Raw genomic sequence first — 16,573 nt, 5'->3', positions numbered from 1 at the left:
AAGCTGTCTCTTTAAACTAATGGCAGGGATGAAGTGAAGCAAGATGGGGAGAGGTGCCAACTGCCCATTCGCACGTTTTGAAGAAGTATGACTGCGGGTCACTCACCCCACCCACTAACTCAAAGTGACCGTCTCCCTTGGCGATCAGCTGTCCGTTGAAGGCCCAGGAGAAAGAAACGTCAAGGACGGGGTCACTGGAGACTTGACAGGGTAACACGATGCTCTCGCCCACTATGATCTCCATGTCCACGGGCCCCTGGGTGACTTTGGTTGGATCTGTTTCGAAAAAATTGTTTTCACATTGAGAGAGAGTCTTTTCTATCGGAGCGGCTGCCAATCTAACACAGATCATGAGATATTCAGTGCGACATGAAACGAGATGAGCAGTGCATTGTTGATTTTCTGCGATAGAGTCTCAACAGTGAGGCTACACTTATGAGAACATGCTCTATAATACACTTAGTCACAGGCAGGGAATTATCTATATAAAGCAAGGTCTCATCAAAGTCTTAAGTCGAGTAATGTGATAACACCAGCCTGCCACTACTAAAATGGTCTAATACTCCAAGCTGACACCGCTAGAATAATCTTCTGAAATCCTGATAGCAATTACAATACAGTGCGGATCAGATAAAACTTCATGTAATGGGCTGCTCTGTGCATCCAGAACATAAATGAAGGGGCGCTGCTTCAAAGTCTACAAAAGCAATCATTTGACTAAGTCTGCCGTGCTTCAAAAGTCAAGATAATGAATCTGCTAGAATCAAATAAAGAAGGTGCAGCACAATGCAAGAGGATTTGCCCTCTTGCATCTTACCTTATAGAGTAGACTGACGAGGGATAAGAAAATGACATGTAAAAATATCCCCTTAGTTCTTAAGCTAGTAATAATCAATGTCTGGGTCCTGGCTCTGTGTCGCTGACTGTATTATGGCCTTGAAAATTACCAGAGCCTTTAAAAAAAGAAAAAGAAACGGGCCTTGGCAGTTACAGTGGCAGACAATGGCGTTCAGCACATTAATAAAACCAATAAGAGAACACTTTACTAACACTCCACTGGAAGCACACGCTCAACAACAACAGCATCTGTAACACCTCCTCACTAACGCTTTCATTACCTCTACTCAGGGCACTTTCATTTGTTGCAGTAAATTGGATGTTTCAACTGCTTTGAGGTAAACAATGATAGAGTATTTTTACGAACGCCTTCCAAGTGCGTTATTGCAGCCGCACTTAACAACTCAATGGAATTAAACTGAAAGACAAAAGTACATTTCTTTTTTGTTGCAGGTGAGTTTGAGTAGCCATTACACCCCTTCAAATCAATACATAAACTGAAATGACATCTAAAAAAAAGAATCCAAAATGATTTCAGGCTTTTATTTAATTTTGTAAAGTCCCTCAAGGAAAGACAGCTCCCAAAGTTTCTGACTCACTCCTCCGAGGAAAAACCTAAAGTTTGTTTATGTTTCCACCCACCAGTCATTGACTCACCACAGTAACTCTCCATTGGGTAAATCCATACTGAGAGATATATTCTGCTTACTAAGTGGGATGCATAAACATTCTGCTATGTCACAGTGAAGCTTACCGGTAACAAGGAGCCGTCCTGTTGTACTCGACATGCCATATCTATTCCTCGCGAAGCACGTATAGCTGCCTGCATCAGACTTGCTCACGTTGGCAAGCCTCAATGTTCCATCTGGGGAGAGTGTGATCCTAAAGCAAACAGAGACACCAGTTTGCAATACAACTTCCAAAAACAAAAGATCATTTTTGTCATTAGATAAAATCTAATTCTGGATTTGTCTACATCTCAGTGTTCGTCATTACCAAAGGCAAAGAGAAGCAGTGATAGTGAAGAGGATATTGATCATTTAGACTTAACAAGGTTGAAAACATATTATGGGAAATACCGAATTGCCTTTAATTGTACATTCCTATCACAGCCATCAGTCCTCTGCAATGGCTTAATTAAAGCAGGTTCAGTTCAGTCATTACCTGTCATTGGTGTGGATAGGCAGGTTTCCTTTCTTCCATAAGATGCTGGCGATGGGATAGGCCTGGGGTTTACACTCTAAAGTCACTGTAGTTCCTGCCTTGGCTTTGAGCAAAGCTCTGAGGACGTTTCCTGTGAAGTCTGGTGGAGAGGCTGATGGGAAACAGTAAACTGACTTTAGTACAAGCCTGCAGAAAATCTCTCAGGGCATTTGAAGCACGCCTCAGTTTCATCTGGGAAGATCATCAAATTGTGAAGTAATGGAGAAAGACATTTGAAACATTTGTGATGGGAGGAAATAAATATGAAATCCAATCACTATCAGTGATTTCTATTCAATTTTTTAATAAAGAACATGGATTTAAAAAGGCCAAACATGTTGCATCTTTAGTTGGTTTTACTCATAAAGATAATTTGTGTTGTTCATTTTGAATCAACTACCCCATCCTCACCTTAACTTCAAAGTAAATCAGAATATCATGAAGGGGAAAATATTTTTTAAATGTGTTTGGCCCCATCAAACCCTCCTCGCTGACCCCATTATCCACTAATCCAGACAACCTTTAAGAATGACAGTAAGATGACCTTTAAGATTCTTTGGCAACAATGATTGGAGGATTTAAAGGAGAGATAAATGCCACCCTACCTAAAACCATTAGTTCAGCAGCGAAATATATGACGCCATGTTTATTCTCAGCCACACACTGGTACATGCCAGCGTCAGATAGCGTCAGCGTGGACACTGACAGGACTCCATCCTCCACATGGATTTTGTCCTGTGAAGAAAAGGATGAAAGAAAGCAATTATTGCTTAAGACTTAAAGGTAGCTTTTGCTTTGCTCAGCGCGCTCTGGCAAAGCTCAATAAGAATTGGATTGGGTTAGAGGCAATGTCAATGGGCAAAGATCAAATCAGGATTATGTTGCCATGAATGAATCAGAGTCAGTGCACAAACAACATTTGTTTTCTACAAATATTCTCACCATCATGTAAACCAGAATCTACAGCTTGTAATAATATCCTGTAGTGAAAACTAAGTGTGCAAGATTTGTGTATGTGTGGTTTAATTCAGGGTGCAGTTATAAAAACATGTTGTTTTTTTTTCATTTCTGATGAATGGTTAGGCCAGGATATATCTTTTTGAAGTGAAACATGTAATGTCTTTTTTATTAAAACCCTGATGTAACTCAATCCATGCAGCCACACACATTATGGTCCAATCTTATATTGTTTCTGTTTAGCATGAGAGGATCAAACTCTCTCTTTGAATAAAAGATTATACATTTGCACAAAGGTATGCTTATGATGCTTAAGCCTCACATTGTGTCTGAAACCGATATCATGAAAAGTAAACAATACTCTATTTTAGTTAAACAATCATGTTCTAGATCTTGCGACTGTTCATATATTGTTCAAATCAAATCATAGAATGACAAAAATGAAAAGCAGGGTTCCACATTGAGCATTATCAAATGCTGCTGAGAAGATAAAGCAACAGCAGCATATTGAAGTCAAGTTGAAAGCTGTGCATGTCCCTGGTGGTCTTGGGCAAGGTGTGCAGCCGTATAGCATATTTCACAGTAGATTAAACCCATTGTCCCTAAATCTGGAGGAGCTAAAACATGCACCATGAATAATGAAAACAACCACCGACTCCATTCAGATGAAATGGAGCAATCTCTTAGGGACTACTCTGATCCACTCTCTAAGACTGTGTAATCTGCCAAGGTAGAGTGGAATAAGAGACAGTTACATCCATGTCTCATCACTGGCACACCTCAGCAAGACGTTTACACTCGCCTCTCATCTCACTCTGAATTGCACTTGGAAAAACAGCCGTGTCTTTGACGCCAGGCTCTCTAAAATGAAAGGATGCTCTGAAGATAAGGATTAAGTCTTTAAAATGAAACATTGGTAGGTGGCAGAAGACAGGCAGTAATTTACCTCAGAGAGAAGCTGATGGCCGTTCTTCAGCCACGTGTAGGAGGGCTTGGGCTTGCCATTGGCTCGGCAGTCCCAGTATAGTCTCTCCTCTATGGCCAGGGCCGTGTCCTTCATGGCCTGAATCCACTGAGGCTTGGCTGAGGGAACACAAGTATGCACCAGTGAAATGTCAAAGAATGACGAAGACAGACTTTTAAGGAGCATAATATCTCTGGGGTTTCTGCAGATTTTAAGTTGAATTGCACACTTTTTAAGGCCTTGTTACATCTCTAATTTAAATTATAGAGACATATTTATTTTGCAGTTATACTGGCAGAAGTATGAAGGAACATTTGCATTAATAAAAGTAATTTGACGAGCTACTTTAGGAACATGCATTAATTGATCCGATCCACGTCTTCTTGAATTTGCACTTCCCCATCGTGGTATGATAGCAAACACCAAAAGTAAGTAAACCGCTTTAATATTTTAAGTCAACACAAGGGTAAAGCATTAATATTAGGACCAATACAATCGCACTCCAGAAAAACTTTTTAGGCCTACATTTCAAATATTGAATTTAAGAAAATAGTAAAAAGGAAAGCATGAATCGATTGACAGCTCCAATAAGTGGAAATCAGTGTAGGGTAAATAGGTTTTCTTTAAGGAGGAGAGAAGAGTGAATGTAGAGTTTCACTCAGCTTCACCACTTAAATGTGTCAGCGGCCAGTGGCAAGTCAAGATTAGCATGAAACGCTGTGACACAAAGCAGGAAGCTGCCATGATGGCTGAAGCTCAGTCAAAACAGCCACCCTAATTCTGTGTTAAATGAACATCACCCTAGGTTGGTTTCCAAATCCAGCACACAACTTTCTAGCTTCCTTTCTCTTACACATTTACAACTTTTCTGAATTTATAGCAGGTAGAGTGTTGTGCTCATAATAATCAGCACAGTTGACTGAAAATTGAAAAAATGCTTGGCAGTTGAGGCAAGTCAAAATCCTAAAAATGGCAAAACTGCAGTAACTGTGCAGAAAGAAGGAAATTACTTTTTACAGCTGTAAATAACAATGGCTGTTAAACATTTTTAAATGATCATATTACCAAATAAAAATTCCTTTGACACCAACAGCAGCAGTATAACATTGAGAATATGAAAGATGGAACATAGCAAAGATCTCTCACAACCCTTAATACTTAATTAGTATGATGTTTTGTGTTGCCATAGCTAGCCAAAGAAAAAAGGTGTTACCATAGAAGGCCAGTCTTCCGGTGGCTATGTTCTTGCCCATCTTGTTCTCAGCTACACACTCGTATCCTCCTGTATCATCCTGCTGGAAGCTGGGGATCTCCAGCACGGCATTCGAGTATTTCATTTTGACTTTGCTGGGAAGGGAACGCCGTTAGCTCTCTTCCAGGTGATTTCTGGGACAGGGCTGAAAGATACAGAGGAATTCAAACTCAGCGGAGATCCCCATTAAAGTCCTTTTGAACTTTTAAGATTGCTGCTCCGGTTGCAGGTCTCTGTAACCTGCGATAAAGTGTTTGATGAAGCTTAAAAGCTATTCACTGTATTTTTTTGGCGGATGAATGGTATAGAGTTACCCTGATCCGCCAACAAATAATGCAGTCTCACATGGCTTTCAGACCAATCATGGCTTGATGCCACACTCTAAGAAATATAATTACCAAAGCAACTTTAATTTATAGAAATCCAGATGTCTGGAATGAAAGACAGCAGAAGATTGAAAACATGCTTGAAGGAATCCAGCTTACTTCCCAAGGGCGAAACACTCCAGCGTAACTGTTGATCCTTTTGCTGCGGGTACATTGTCTGGGAAATTAACTTCTATTTTCGGCTCATATTCGCCCATCACTCCTATGAAAAGCAAGCACAAGAACTTGCTCAGTCTTCCATTATTCATGACTTACAAGCAATATGGTTTGCATTATGGACCAAACAATCACACTGTAAAACTAACAGAGGAGAAATAAAAGACACATGAGAAAACTCTCTCGTGGGTAAACTGAAAGTAGTACATCACTTAAATGTGCAGTCACCAGAGCGCTGTGAAACACCAGCAAGGAATAATTTAAATATCTTCTTGGTGGAAAAGATAGAGTAGAATTTGAAATCCTGTCTTTTATGCTAGTCTGGCTGTTAGTCTATTATTTCAAAGCTTGGGTGGGCAGCTCCCAACCCCTTGTGTTTTATTGTTTGTAACAGTATTTAAGACAGTCAAGGCTAGGATCATAAAATGATGCGATGAGATTTAAATGTATGCAGCCACATGTACAGTACACTGAGTGGAAACTAACTGGTTGAGCCACCAGAACACTCAATGTAATGGTCCAGTGACGTATGGCTTATGTTTTATTCATTGGAAGGCAATCTTTATTCACTCTTTCTATGAAGGCGTAACAGAGAATAGAACAACAGACCAAAGAGAACCGGCTAGCGAATTCATGTGAAAGCACAGAGAAAGCTTTTAAAGGCAATGTGAATTATAAGAGAGCCAAGTCAGCAAAGAGGAGATTTGGGTGCTTTGTTTGCTGGCCTATATTGAGGAGCAACTATTTACTTACAAGCATTAGCACTCGGTGACTCAACGACAGCAAGGCACGACAGGACAAAGAGCACTCATGCAAGTGCGATGATTAAAGCCACCTTCAAAGAAAAAGGTCCCTGATACATGGCTGCAAGGCACACTTGTCACATCGTGGCCTTGAGCTGTGCTTCTTACCATCTGTCCTGAGGATCAGAGACGTAGGTGAGCTCTGAACTTTGCCCTTTGTGATGCTGTTCATCACAACACAAGTGTAGTTGCCCACGTCTGAGGGCTCCACCTTGGCGATGTAAAGATTTCCTGTCTGTTGGGAGACGAAACGCCGATTGTCTTGTTGAACAAAGTAAGGGTACTCATTGAAGACCCAAGCATACGTAAGGTCTGGAAGAAAAACAGATATTTAAATGTGAAGGCAAATGAATGCTGGTGATAGTATACTTTATTCTACAAGCCACTCCAACTTTAAAAAGCTGCACAGTTTGAAGCGAGGATGAAGGTTTACCTCCTGAGGAAGTGGACGTTCCACAAAGTAACACCACTCCTTGTCCCTCACGGACTGACACTGCGCTTCTGGTGTGGACTTTGAAATGATCTAAGTCTAAGGGAAACAAAAATGAAAAGGAAGATCACCGCAGGAGCTCGCATGTATCGGAGTGCTAACAGGAAGACTCTCACACAAGCACATAAGGATATTGCCAAGAGAATTGCACTTCTGCAGTGAATGAAACAGGTTGAGACAGGGAAGAGCTTGTAGCTATGAGTACAACCATCCAGTGAGATATAAGATATATATTGCTCTTCCTTTTTTCTGTACACAAATTGACAATAATGTTAAAGCGCTGGTGTTTTAGTGTCTTGTTATAGCAGTGCGGGGAAAAAACCACAACATACGATATATAGCAACCACAAGAAAAACACAAAAAAAACAGTCAGTTTAGTCATATTTCATATATTGCAGTAAACATAATACCATAATTCATCAGGTCTGAATAGGAAATAAGAACAATAACTGCTGTAGGTCAAACAACCAACTATTCAGTACTGCCCCCCAGTTAGTACAAAACTCCCTATCCCCCCAGAAAGGAACCTGATTGGCAGTATGAAAGTTATAAAAACTGAGCATTACAATTTGTAGCAATGCGTGCGACGGTATCAGGTGACAGACGTTAAGGCGGGGTAAATGGGCCGCATTTTCGCATAAGAGGAGATCCTCAGTGCAATATGAGGCTCTACACACTGCGTGTTCTGCGTACTATAGGGAGGGGCGGCCCTGCAACTACTGCTCATAAGAAATCGTCACATTCAAATAATGCTTGAAAAATAAACTGAAAACCACAAAAAACTGTATTATAACGTATGCTATCCAGAGCATGTAAACAGTGAAAGGATGAGTATCACAAAAAAAGGTTGTCCCAATAACCCCTGCTTGTATTTAGCCATGCATGTATCCCTGTTACTTTGTATAATCCACAGACTTCTCTTCAATCAGTTTCAAAGTTTTCAACTGGGTTATTTTCATTTGAAGGTGATCACTGATAAAAAAAGATCCTATCAGCAAGGTGTTAAGCTGGGTTGCTGATTTTTGTATGTGATTATGTCTCAGTAGTGTATGTCTAAAAGGCTTCAAACACAACCAAAATGATCGCCAAGGCCAGACACAGAAGGTGTGAAAAGATGCTTTCTGGTTATCTGCATCAATTGATGCCCAATGAATAGTACGTTAACAGTATGTACTTATTTCTTTATTCATTTGAGATATTTGCTGCCTTCCCCACCACGGGTATGACATGTGAGAGAAATCAGTTTTTCTTATTTTTATGGCCATACAGTTGTAATAAAAATGTTTGTACTGTAACTTTCATTCATTTGCATTACTCAAAACTGACATATTATGTTACAGTCAACATTAACACAGCATTGAATTCTTATTGAGGTATTTGTCATACACAACGCAATTTGTTTGACTTATTTGCCCCACAGAGTACATGACATAAAACACCAGATGACATTTCTGATAAAGGTAAGCAAGGTGAAATGAAGTAGTCATTCTTAGTTAGCAAGAACGAACATAAGAGTAGATGTCACGCTAAAACTGCCCCCATGCTACTTCAGCATTTAACATTGCCTCACATTTGTAGCACTCATCAATATTACAAACATCGCCCACCTAGTTTGGTGTGCGTCTGCATTATTTTCTAAGTGCGGTTACACCTCCATCCCATTTCTTAATAAAAAGTGACAAACACTGACGTGAACTTACAGGCAAACTGCATACTCGCTCTCCTGCTGAGGATTGCTCCTACAGTGTTGAACGCCATACACTGGTACATTCCTACATCCTGGTAGCGGTCCAGACTGCTAATAATGAGGTTGCCCCCAGACAGACGCCGCCGGCGATCCAGGCCCAGATTTATGAGAGTCCCATTCAATGACCATCTGTGAGGGCAAAGACACCATCAGTCCCTGGCAAAAAAGGAGCGGCCATTTCTTTCTACCAACCAAGGTGGTCTGACAGGAGGTGAGTGGGGAACACAACTCACTGTAGTAACTCACTTGAAGTAAGAATAATATACTGAACATTTGTGCTGGTGTCGAAGAATTCACCGGCTTGCAGATGGAAGCATGAACAGCAGGAACTTGTGATTTTTAGCCATTCATTATTTTCCTGCTCGAATTTTACTTTCCTAACAAAGTTTCCCAAGTCATAAAGTAGCTCAGAAAAGACTAAATATACTGATACGCATTTGAATTCCCTCTGTTGTTTTTCTTGTTTTCCTCACAGTCCAAAATTATTGTCAACTTAGATTTTTATAACTAATGATCTAAGATGACATGGTTCTACCTATGATATTCTGCACATGCTCCATGATTGTTGCATAATGGTTTTGTCCCTGTAATCTAATATTCTTCAACATGCTCTAGTGTTTTTTGGATTATATTAGACTTAAACTGTACATTTATTATTTATATTGTATTTTCTGTTCCTATTCTGTTTCTATTCTTTATTTTGCTCTACCACTATTTGCTACTGCAGCTATCTCATTTCCCCCCGCAGGGATCATTAAAGTTTAATCTTAGACTATTTAAGGAAAGCAGGAGATAAAGGTTTTAGAAGCCATCATAGATATTATCATCTGTCTTACACATAATCACCTCGTCTCTGTCACATTATATTTACATAATGTGACATTATTCCACCTTTGGCTTCTCATTAGGACAAAACATTAGCACTTGGCAGGGGCTGATGTAACAAAGGATGCCTTTTAAACTCTTTTTCACCTTCCATTACATTCTTACGCCTGCTAAGTGTTGAAGTTTGAACAGATAATACCTTGCGCAGCAGGATCAGATTGCGCTATCAAATAAATGAATCACCTAAAAGAAGTAATACAAAAATAAGTTTAATTAATTGATGTAAAGAAGAACCAATATTCAGCAAAAACACATGTTCTGTTGTTGTCACCACAACACTTATTATCTTTTTAAATGCTAGGAAACATGAAGCTTTGATGGGTTCAAGGACAGAGCACTTTTCAAGAATTTTCCATCATTTTTTTCAAAGCATATAAAAGAACAATTTCTCTCCTTCAGCCCCAATCTGTTATTCTACTTCACGTAAGTGATGAAAGAAAAAAAATGAAAGACAGGGAGGCCATAATGGCCAACTTTCCAAAAGCTTTCAAGTCTAACCTCCAAAATATTTTTTTACAGAATATCCAAACCATTGAATGACGATGGGTGCTTGCCGCCTTCCTCTAGATAGACACTAAGACTTATTTTATTTCTGTATGTTCTGTGGTTGACTTTACTTCTTAGACCTAAACAGTTGTAAACTCTGTACAATAAACACGTAATGGTTCACCCAGTTTGTAAACATGCATGTGTGTTTAGGGGTCTGTAACCACATGATGGCATTGAGTTCTATCCCCTCTTTTTGACCTAAAGTGCCTCAGCTGTTCAGAGGTGGTCTGAACATTGAGCAGGTGATTGAATAGCAACCCCAAAACTGAGTTACTCAGCTTGAGACTAATTTTGTTAACACAGGTCGTCTGACCATCTGACCAGAGAGAAACTGGATATCCTTGATCATCCTGCAGTTCACAGCCACAGGCTTTAAACCTCAGGTCAAGTAAAGGTTAAGCAAGCCACCATCTGCATCACTTTTATGACTCGCTGAGGAAAAAAGGCTTTTTTAAACTAGATGTGGCTTTCTCCCATGAGTTATAATGCCACTTCAGTGTGCATACTATGAAAGTCTCATCTCTTTTTGAGTGACAGGTCTGGGAGAGGAAAGGGAAGGGAGAAAAGAGAGGAGAGGGGAGGGAGCCTATTTACACTTCAAGAGAGGAGCCAGAGAGGAGCCAGAGAGGAGCCAGAGAGGTGTGGAGGGCTTGCAGAGCCCGGCACAGCCAGCTTAACAAGGCACTGCGTTAAACATGCTCATCTTACCTTCAATCAGTACATGGAAATACCTGGTCTTAGGCGGGGAATGTGAAAAGCCTGAAATAATGAGCGTAGGTACTCCACATGGCTATCATTCAGCTCATCTATGCCGCAGTAATTATATTGTTCAACGCCAATGACACTTGTAATCATGTTTGTTGTTGCCACATTGTGTCTAGCAATGTGCATCGGTCTTACAACGTTTTAAAAGAGGAGCTTCAAGATGCATTAAGATGCTACACGTGTGTCACTAAGATAATATCTGGCGAGACAAGAGGAAGATTGGCAGCGTGTTAGTCAATATGAATGAGTTAAGCCATAATGACGCCACAGCTTGGAGTGTCTGTAAGCGTTTCTGTTTAATTTAGAGAAAATGAAAAGGGGAGCAAGGACCTGCTTATGCCATGTGAAGAATCTTATTGTAAATCCTTATCTTCAACAATGTGAACGAATGGAGCAGCATGGCTGACGGTAGTATCAATAATATATGTGTAACTTTACGGTTTCAAGCTGATTTTATGTCACGCACACAAAGGTTATGTTTACTTTGTATTAAACAAGGTCCTCTTATGACATTGACAACTGCTATGAAAAATCTTTCAGGGTTGAAGTTAAAGAGAAGAATAGGAAGAAAAATGCTGCTGCTGATTCTGCACCTGACTTCCTTTGGGTTCATATCGAGAAAAGCAATAAATGGTGATGGTTGTTTATGACTAAACTATAACGTTCTTCTGCTACAATTTATATTTCCCTAATCCAGTTTTCAGACAAATTTGAGATTATTGATTTTCACTTTGTGTAATAATTAAAGTAAACCTAAATTGAACACCTCATATAATGAGCTGCATCTTTATTTCACACATGCTTTCATTTGACTTATTTCTCACCTGTACTGAGGAGGTGGCGTTCCTTTTGCATCACAGGTCAGAGTAGCTTCTTCTTCTATGGAGTCGACAGGAATGAACAAGTCACCTGGCTCCATCCTCCATCTTGGACCATGGAACGATCCACTGTCCAGACAATCTGTCAGGAAAGAGTAACTGAGCAAAACCGAAGAAAAGTGCCATTTTGATAGGAAAGATTGGTCTGCTCATTTCCCCATTCTTCTGGAGGAAATAGGACATTCAGTTATAATGGGAGGTTGGACATTAGTAAACATTGGGAGTGACTCAATACTTTTCATTTTATCTTGCAACAAGGTGCAGATGTTTCCTAAAGAGAAGGCTGAATAACTTTAACAAGATGCCATTCCTGTGATTTTGAAAGACGAAATGCTGCTTGTGCAGCTATAAAAACAAAAAAGTATCCTCCATATGATAAAATATAATTATGCTTTAGTATATTGTTGTATATTTTAAGTTAAAATAAGACTTTCCAGGAGCAATCTTTGATCTGTCATTTGTTCACATAAACTGAGTGATGAATATTATTAGGAAATACATATCTTTACGTAACAGCCGTGATAGTCTTTGGTCTATGTTTTGTGTTAATACAGAAATAAAAGAAAAAGAAACAACAGCGAATGCCTTTTCATCAGGTTGCTATCACAGAGTAGTGAGGAGGAGGATTGAGAGTATTGTGTCTGTGTTGTGAATGGAAGTTAATACTGAGGAGTGCCCCTTTAAACGTGGGCTATCCTATCATCTCTGACACCGGCATTATTTTCAGCTCTTCAGCTATCATCCAGCAACTGTAAATGTCCAAACAAGAAAGAATCATTACTCATATAAAAAGGTGGTTTACCTGCCAGACAGTCGATGATTGATAACAGTAGAAGCTGTTTCCATGGCAACGTCATCTTTGGCAGCCAAGGGCAAATGAGACTTTCATCCAATAAGCTTTGAAATGGCACTCGTGTTCTCCGAGAGAGGGGGGCTTGACCTGTTGAAACAAGATCTTTGTTGTAAAACACCAAACTCTGGGAAACCCAATATTTTCATCCCACTTTCAACCCTGTCTTTCAATCATCCATCAGGAGAAGACAGGGTAAGTGTTAATTTCAGAAGTAGAACGATATCTATGATAACATTGTATTTGGTTCAAAATAAGGCTACCCGATATTGTTGTTTATTACAGTTAAAGACAGCTATATTGCACTCAGGGAATTTTGATTAGGTGAAAGTCAGTTTCAAAAGTATTCTACTTTAAAAATTGAGCTAGCATTCTTTTTCAAATTGGTGCCTTTTGTGATCCTTTCCATGTTCAATTTGTTCACTAAAAGAATATTTGGAAGCATTTTGTTGCATTGAATAACATTATTGAATTTTGCATATTTTTGCTCACAGCTACCTAGTGCAAGATGTGTCACATTTAACTTCTGCCCATTTCTGATCAGAGAAAATCCAGGCAGTGTCACTTTTATGCCCTGTGCTTTGGCCAACTTGCACCCAGAGATGTCTGAGGGTGATACCAGAGGCATATGGGAAGAAGCCGATGCCAATCTATTAGGGGGGCGACCAACGCCTAAGCTCATCCTTCACTTGGATAGATTCACTCTGGCTGCCGGAGGAGACTTGGACCTGGGAATTGGGTGCCATCCAATCAATTAGATTCACCCGCAGCAGCATGTGTCTCCCCACATGCTGGGGTGAATCAAGACAGCCTGATGAGGAAGCCATTCTACCCAGGTCCATAATCAAGGGCAAGTGTCTGTCTGCGTGTAGCATGTTCTGCCAATTGCGATGCACCCGCTTCTTGCAGGAGGAGACTGAGCGAGTAATGATGCAATTATGAAATGTCAAACATACACACAACGGAGAACCTGCAATATCAAAGCAGTAAAGGGAACAGTTACACATTCACCGGTGTTGGGTATAGGCAGATGGCTGTACAATAGCGTGTACCTACATATTAACAGCAATACGAAGGTCTGTACACACAGAATCACACATTTCTTCGAGAGGTGTTCAAGATATATTAAGGGCAGAGACTGATAATAACACCAATCTGCTAAATGTCACACAACCCACATACACCTCCACACCAAACTGACTTTCTCACTGTGTTCAACACGCATAACACCCTGCCTCCACACACACACACACACACACACACACACACACACGCGCGCGCTTTTCATTTAGAAAACATAAGCCGTTATGTGCGGCTCATTTGTGGCTTAATCCCGGGGCCAGCCTAGTTCAGAGAGCTACTTATATAGGCTCTAATTGTTTGTCAGCTGCCTGGATGTCACATGAGGCACGTGGGGTCTCAGCCAGAATTTTCATCCCTACCTTTCATGTTTGCTCTGTCCTTTTTCTTCCCCTGAAAGTCTGCACAATTGGATTGGTACGCTTCCTCTCAAGACGAGTCCTGCATGCCATACCACAGTGATAGGCCCACAGTGTGAAAAGTGCTGGCACCTCAGGACTGAAGATTGGTGTGTGTGTGGAAGGTACATTGGGTATCACACTACAACTTGGCATGTTGATTTGCATTTATAATGGTGTTTTGTCAAGGATGGCACCATGGAACAATTGATGCAACGTGTTCCTTTTTTCTGTATGCAGATCTAATAAATAATTTACAAATGCAAAATACTGATACAGATTCTGTCAGTGATATGACACAGAGCTGATAGCTCGGTGCTTTGCATGTGCATACTGTATAAGACTGTTCACACGCACAGTACACACACAGATCTGAACACGAGGCGCACACAAACTCACTCACAGCTTGCACTCATCATGGATAATGGTGCTACCGATGACTGTGATAGAAGGTGGTGAGAAAGGGTTTACGGGGTGAATCACTCAATCACGGAGGCTTCCTTCCTGTACCTAGACATCACTGGGTTAAATAATGTATAATCCTGATATCTACCACCTCCATCACACTACGCCTGCATCCAAATAACACGCTGGTTGAACAAATAGTCCAGCTGGCAGAGTGGGAGTGTACTTACTTTGAAGGCCTTCCCTGCATTCATCACAGATATTCCAGCTGACATTGTGGCATACAGTATACAATTATCTGCTGAATGTTGCAGGGCAGAAATTATGTGTGAGTGTGTGTATGCAGCTTTTACTCTAACTGCAACTCTAGAGGCTTAACGCCAATCCAGGACACTTTGCTGAGGGTATTTCTTTTACCTTCTACTGTCTTTGAGAGAGGGTCCTTGGTTACACTTGAATATGTTTATGATTTCTTTCTGTGCACACAAGCACCAGGCATGCAATTCCACCCAAGGCTGGTTTCTCTAAAACAATATGTTAGTATTGGCCTATAGCAACACATTTCAGAGGGTGAGGTGAAGTGGAGCCAGGCTGCAGTGTGGCATCACACCAGGTAGGAACAACAGGAGCAGTTAGAGGCTACAACAACAATATGTGAGTACAGCATCTCTGCATCAGTCTGTCAAAGAAGAGGCACAAAAACAACTCCCTAGTTATAACAAAACATCAATGTGCCTGTGTATGAATCCATGCCCCTCCAGAATCAGACACTGTGGAGGAATTGGCTGCAGTTGGGAGGGCACGTCTCGTTACTCCAGCCTAAACAATTATTATCAAATAAATAGCATTAGAAACTGATGAGCCAATTCGGGACAGCAGGCAAAACAGGCCGACGTGTGAGCCTGTTAGGATGTATTAATATTTAAGCATATAAATATCACTGTGTAAATAATTGAGCTGTTCCGTATTTGTGCACGTTCACAATTTTCAAGCGCGCTCAAGGGGTAATCTTTTTTTTGTCTTACCTCTTATCTTGAAATTTCTTGAGACCCACAGGAACCAAATTCAGCCCTCACGGAAAAAGCGACAGATTGATCCTCCATGGAAAGCCTTTTTTAGGGAAAAAATCGGTCACAATCGCAAGGTCGTTCATACAGGTGAACAATTGAGCCGGTGGTCAGTCAGAGATAACGGGTAACGCAGGAGGCATAAACACACGCGTTTCATATCGCTGCTCTCCCCTTTCTCCACTCCCCACTAAATGCACGCACACACACACACACACACACACACACACACACACACACACACACACACACACACACACACACACACACACACACACACACACACACACACACACACACACACACACACACACACACACACACAACACCCACGTTGCTTGCCGTGCTGAATCACATTTGAAACATCCCCAGTTAAGAGGCTCGACTCTCGCCTGTGTTTACGCTCTCAAATCCAACACGCGTAGGTCTGAAATTGGGCTTGGAGGGAATCTTGCAGAGATGATTTATTATGCGCATCAAGTCAGCTCCCCCTGCAAAGAAGAAGAAGAAGAAGAAGAAGAAGTGGGCTGTAGCTAAGAAGGAGCAGCCACAAGCAGCAGCACTGGGATGGGAAGGTGCGGGAGGGAGGAAGGCGCACCTGGCGGGGAACTGCGCCCCCCTGCGACAGCCAACACTATTACAACAAACTGTGAGCTTCCATGATTCAATATCCATCAGGGTTAACTGACTCTCAGATGTTGACAAAACCACAAGGCTAAACATTTTTTTCTATGGATTAAAGGCCCTTCTGCCACACATGCCGTAGACAAAAGCTAAGTAGTGGCTGTGTCTGTTGCTGTGGTCCATGTTCATGTTCTTTAAAACACATGATTTCTTATAGCATTTGGAATATCTGTGTTGTAAATGTATTATCTTTTACATTTACACATGAGATCTATT

At 40.8% G+C, this 16,573-nt stretch overlaps 1 protein-coding gene across 1 annotated transcript in view; it reads right to left on the bottom strand.

Moving 5' to 3' along the window:
- Positions 1–16,157, bottom strand: part of cntn3a.2 (contactin 3a, tandem duplicate 2) — a 33,166-nt gene extending 17,009 nt beyond the window's left edge. The window contains 15 exon segments of the mRNA XM_063878722.1: positions 107–276; positions 1,592–1,719; positions 2,002–2,152; positions 2,646–2,775; positions 3,944–4,080; positions 5,175–5,309; positions 5,312–5,358; positions 5,699–5,801; positions 6,667–6,870; positions 6,992–7,087; positions 8,750–8,925; positions 11,820–11,955; positions 12,676–12,813; positions 15,632–15,716; positions 16,007–16,157. Coding sequence (XP_063734792.1) covers positions 107–276; positions 1,592–1,719; positions 2,002–2,152; positions 2,646–2,775; positions 3,944–4,080; positions 5,175–5,309; positions 5,312–5,358; positions 5,699–5,801; positions 6,667–6,870; positions 6,992–7,087; positions 8,750–8,925; positions 11,820–11,955; positions 12,676–12,730 — 1,668 coding nt within the window. The 5' untranslated portion in view covers positions 12,731–12,813; positions 15,632–15,716; positions 16,007–16,157.
- Between the last annotated feature and the right edge of the window lie 416 nt (positions 16,158–16,573).

The sequence above is a fragment of the Eleginops maclovinus genome, chromosome 1 (genome assembly GCF_036324505.1).
Source record: "Eleginops maclovinus isolate JMC-PN-2008 ecotype Puerto Natales chromosome 1, JC_Emac_rtc_rv5, whole genome shotgun sequence".
Lineage (NCBI taxonomy): Eukaryota > Metazoa > Chordata > Actinopteri > Perciformes > Eleginopidae > Eleginops > Eleginops maclovinus.
The sequence above is the reverse complement of the archived record's forward strand: the minus strand, read 5'-3'. Positions and strand labels throughout refer to the sequence as shown.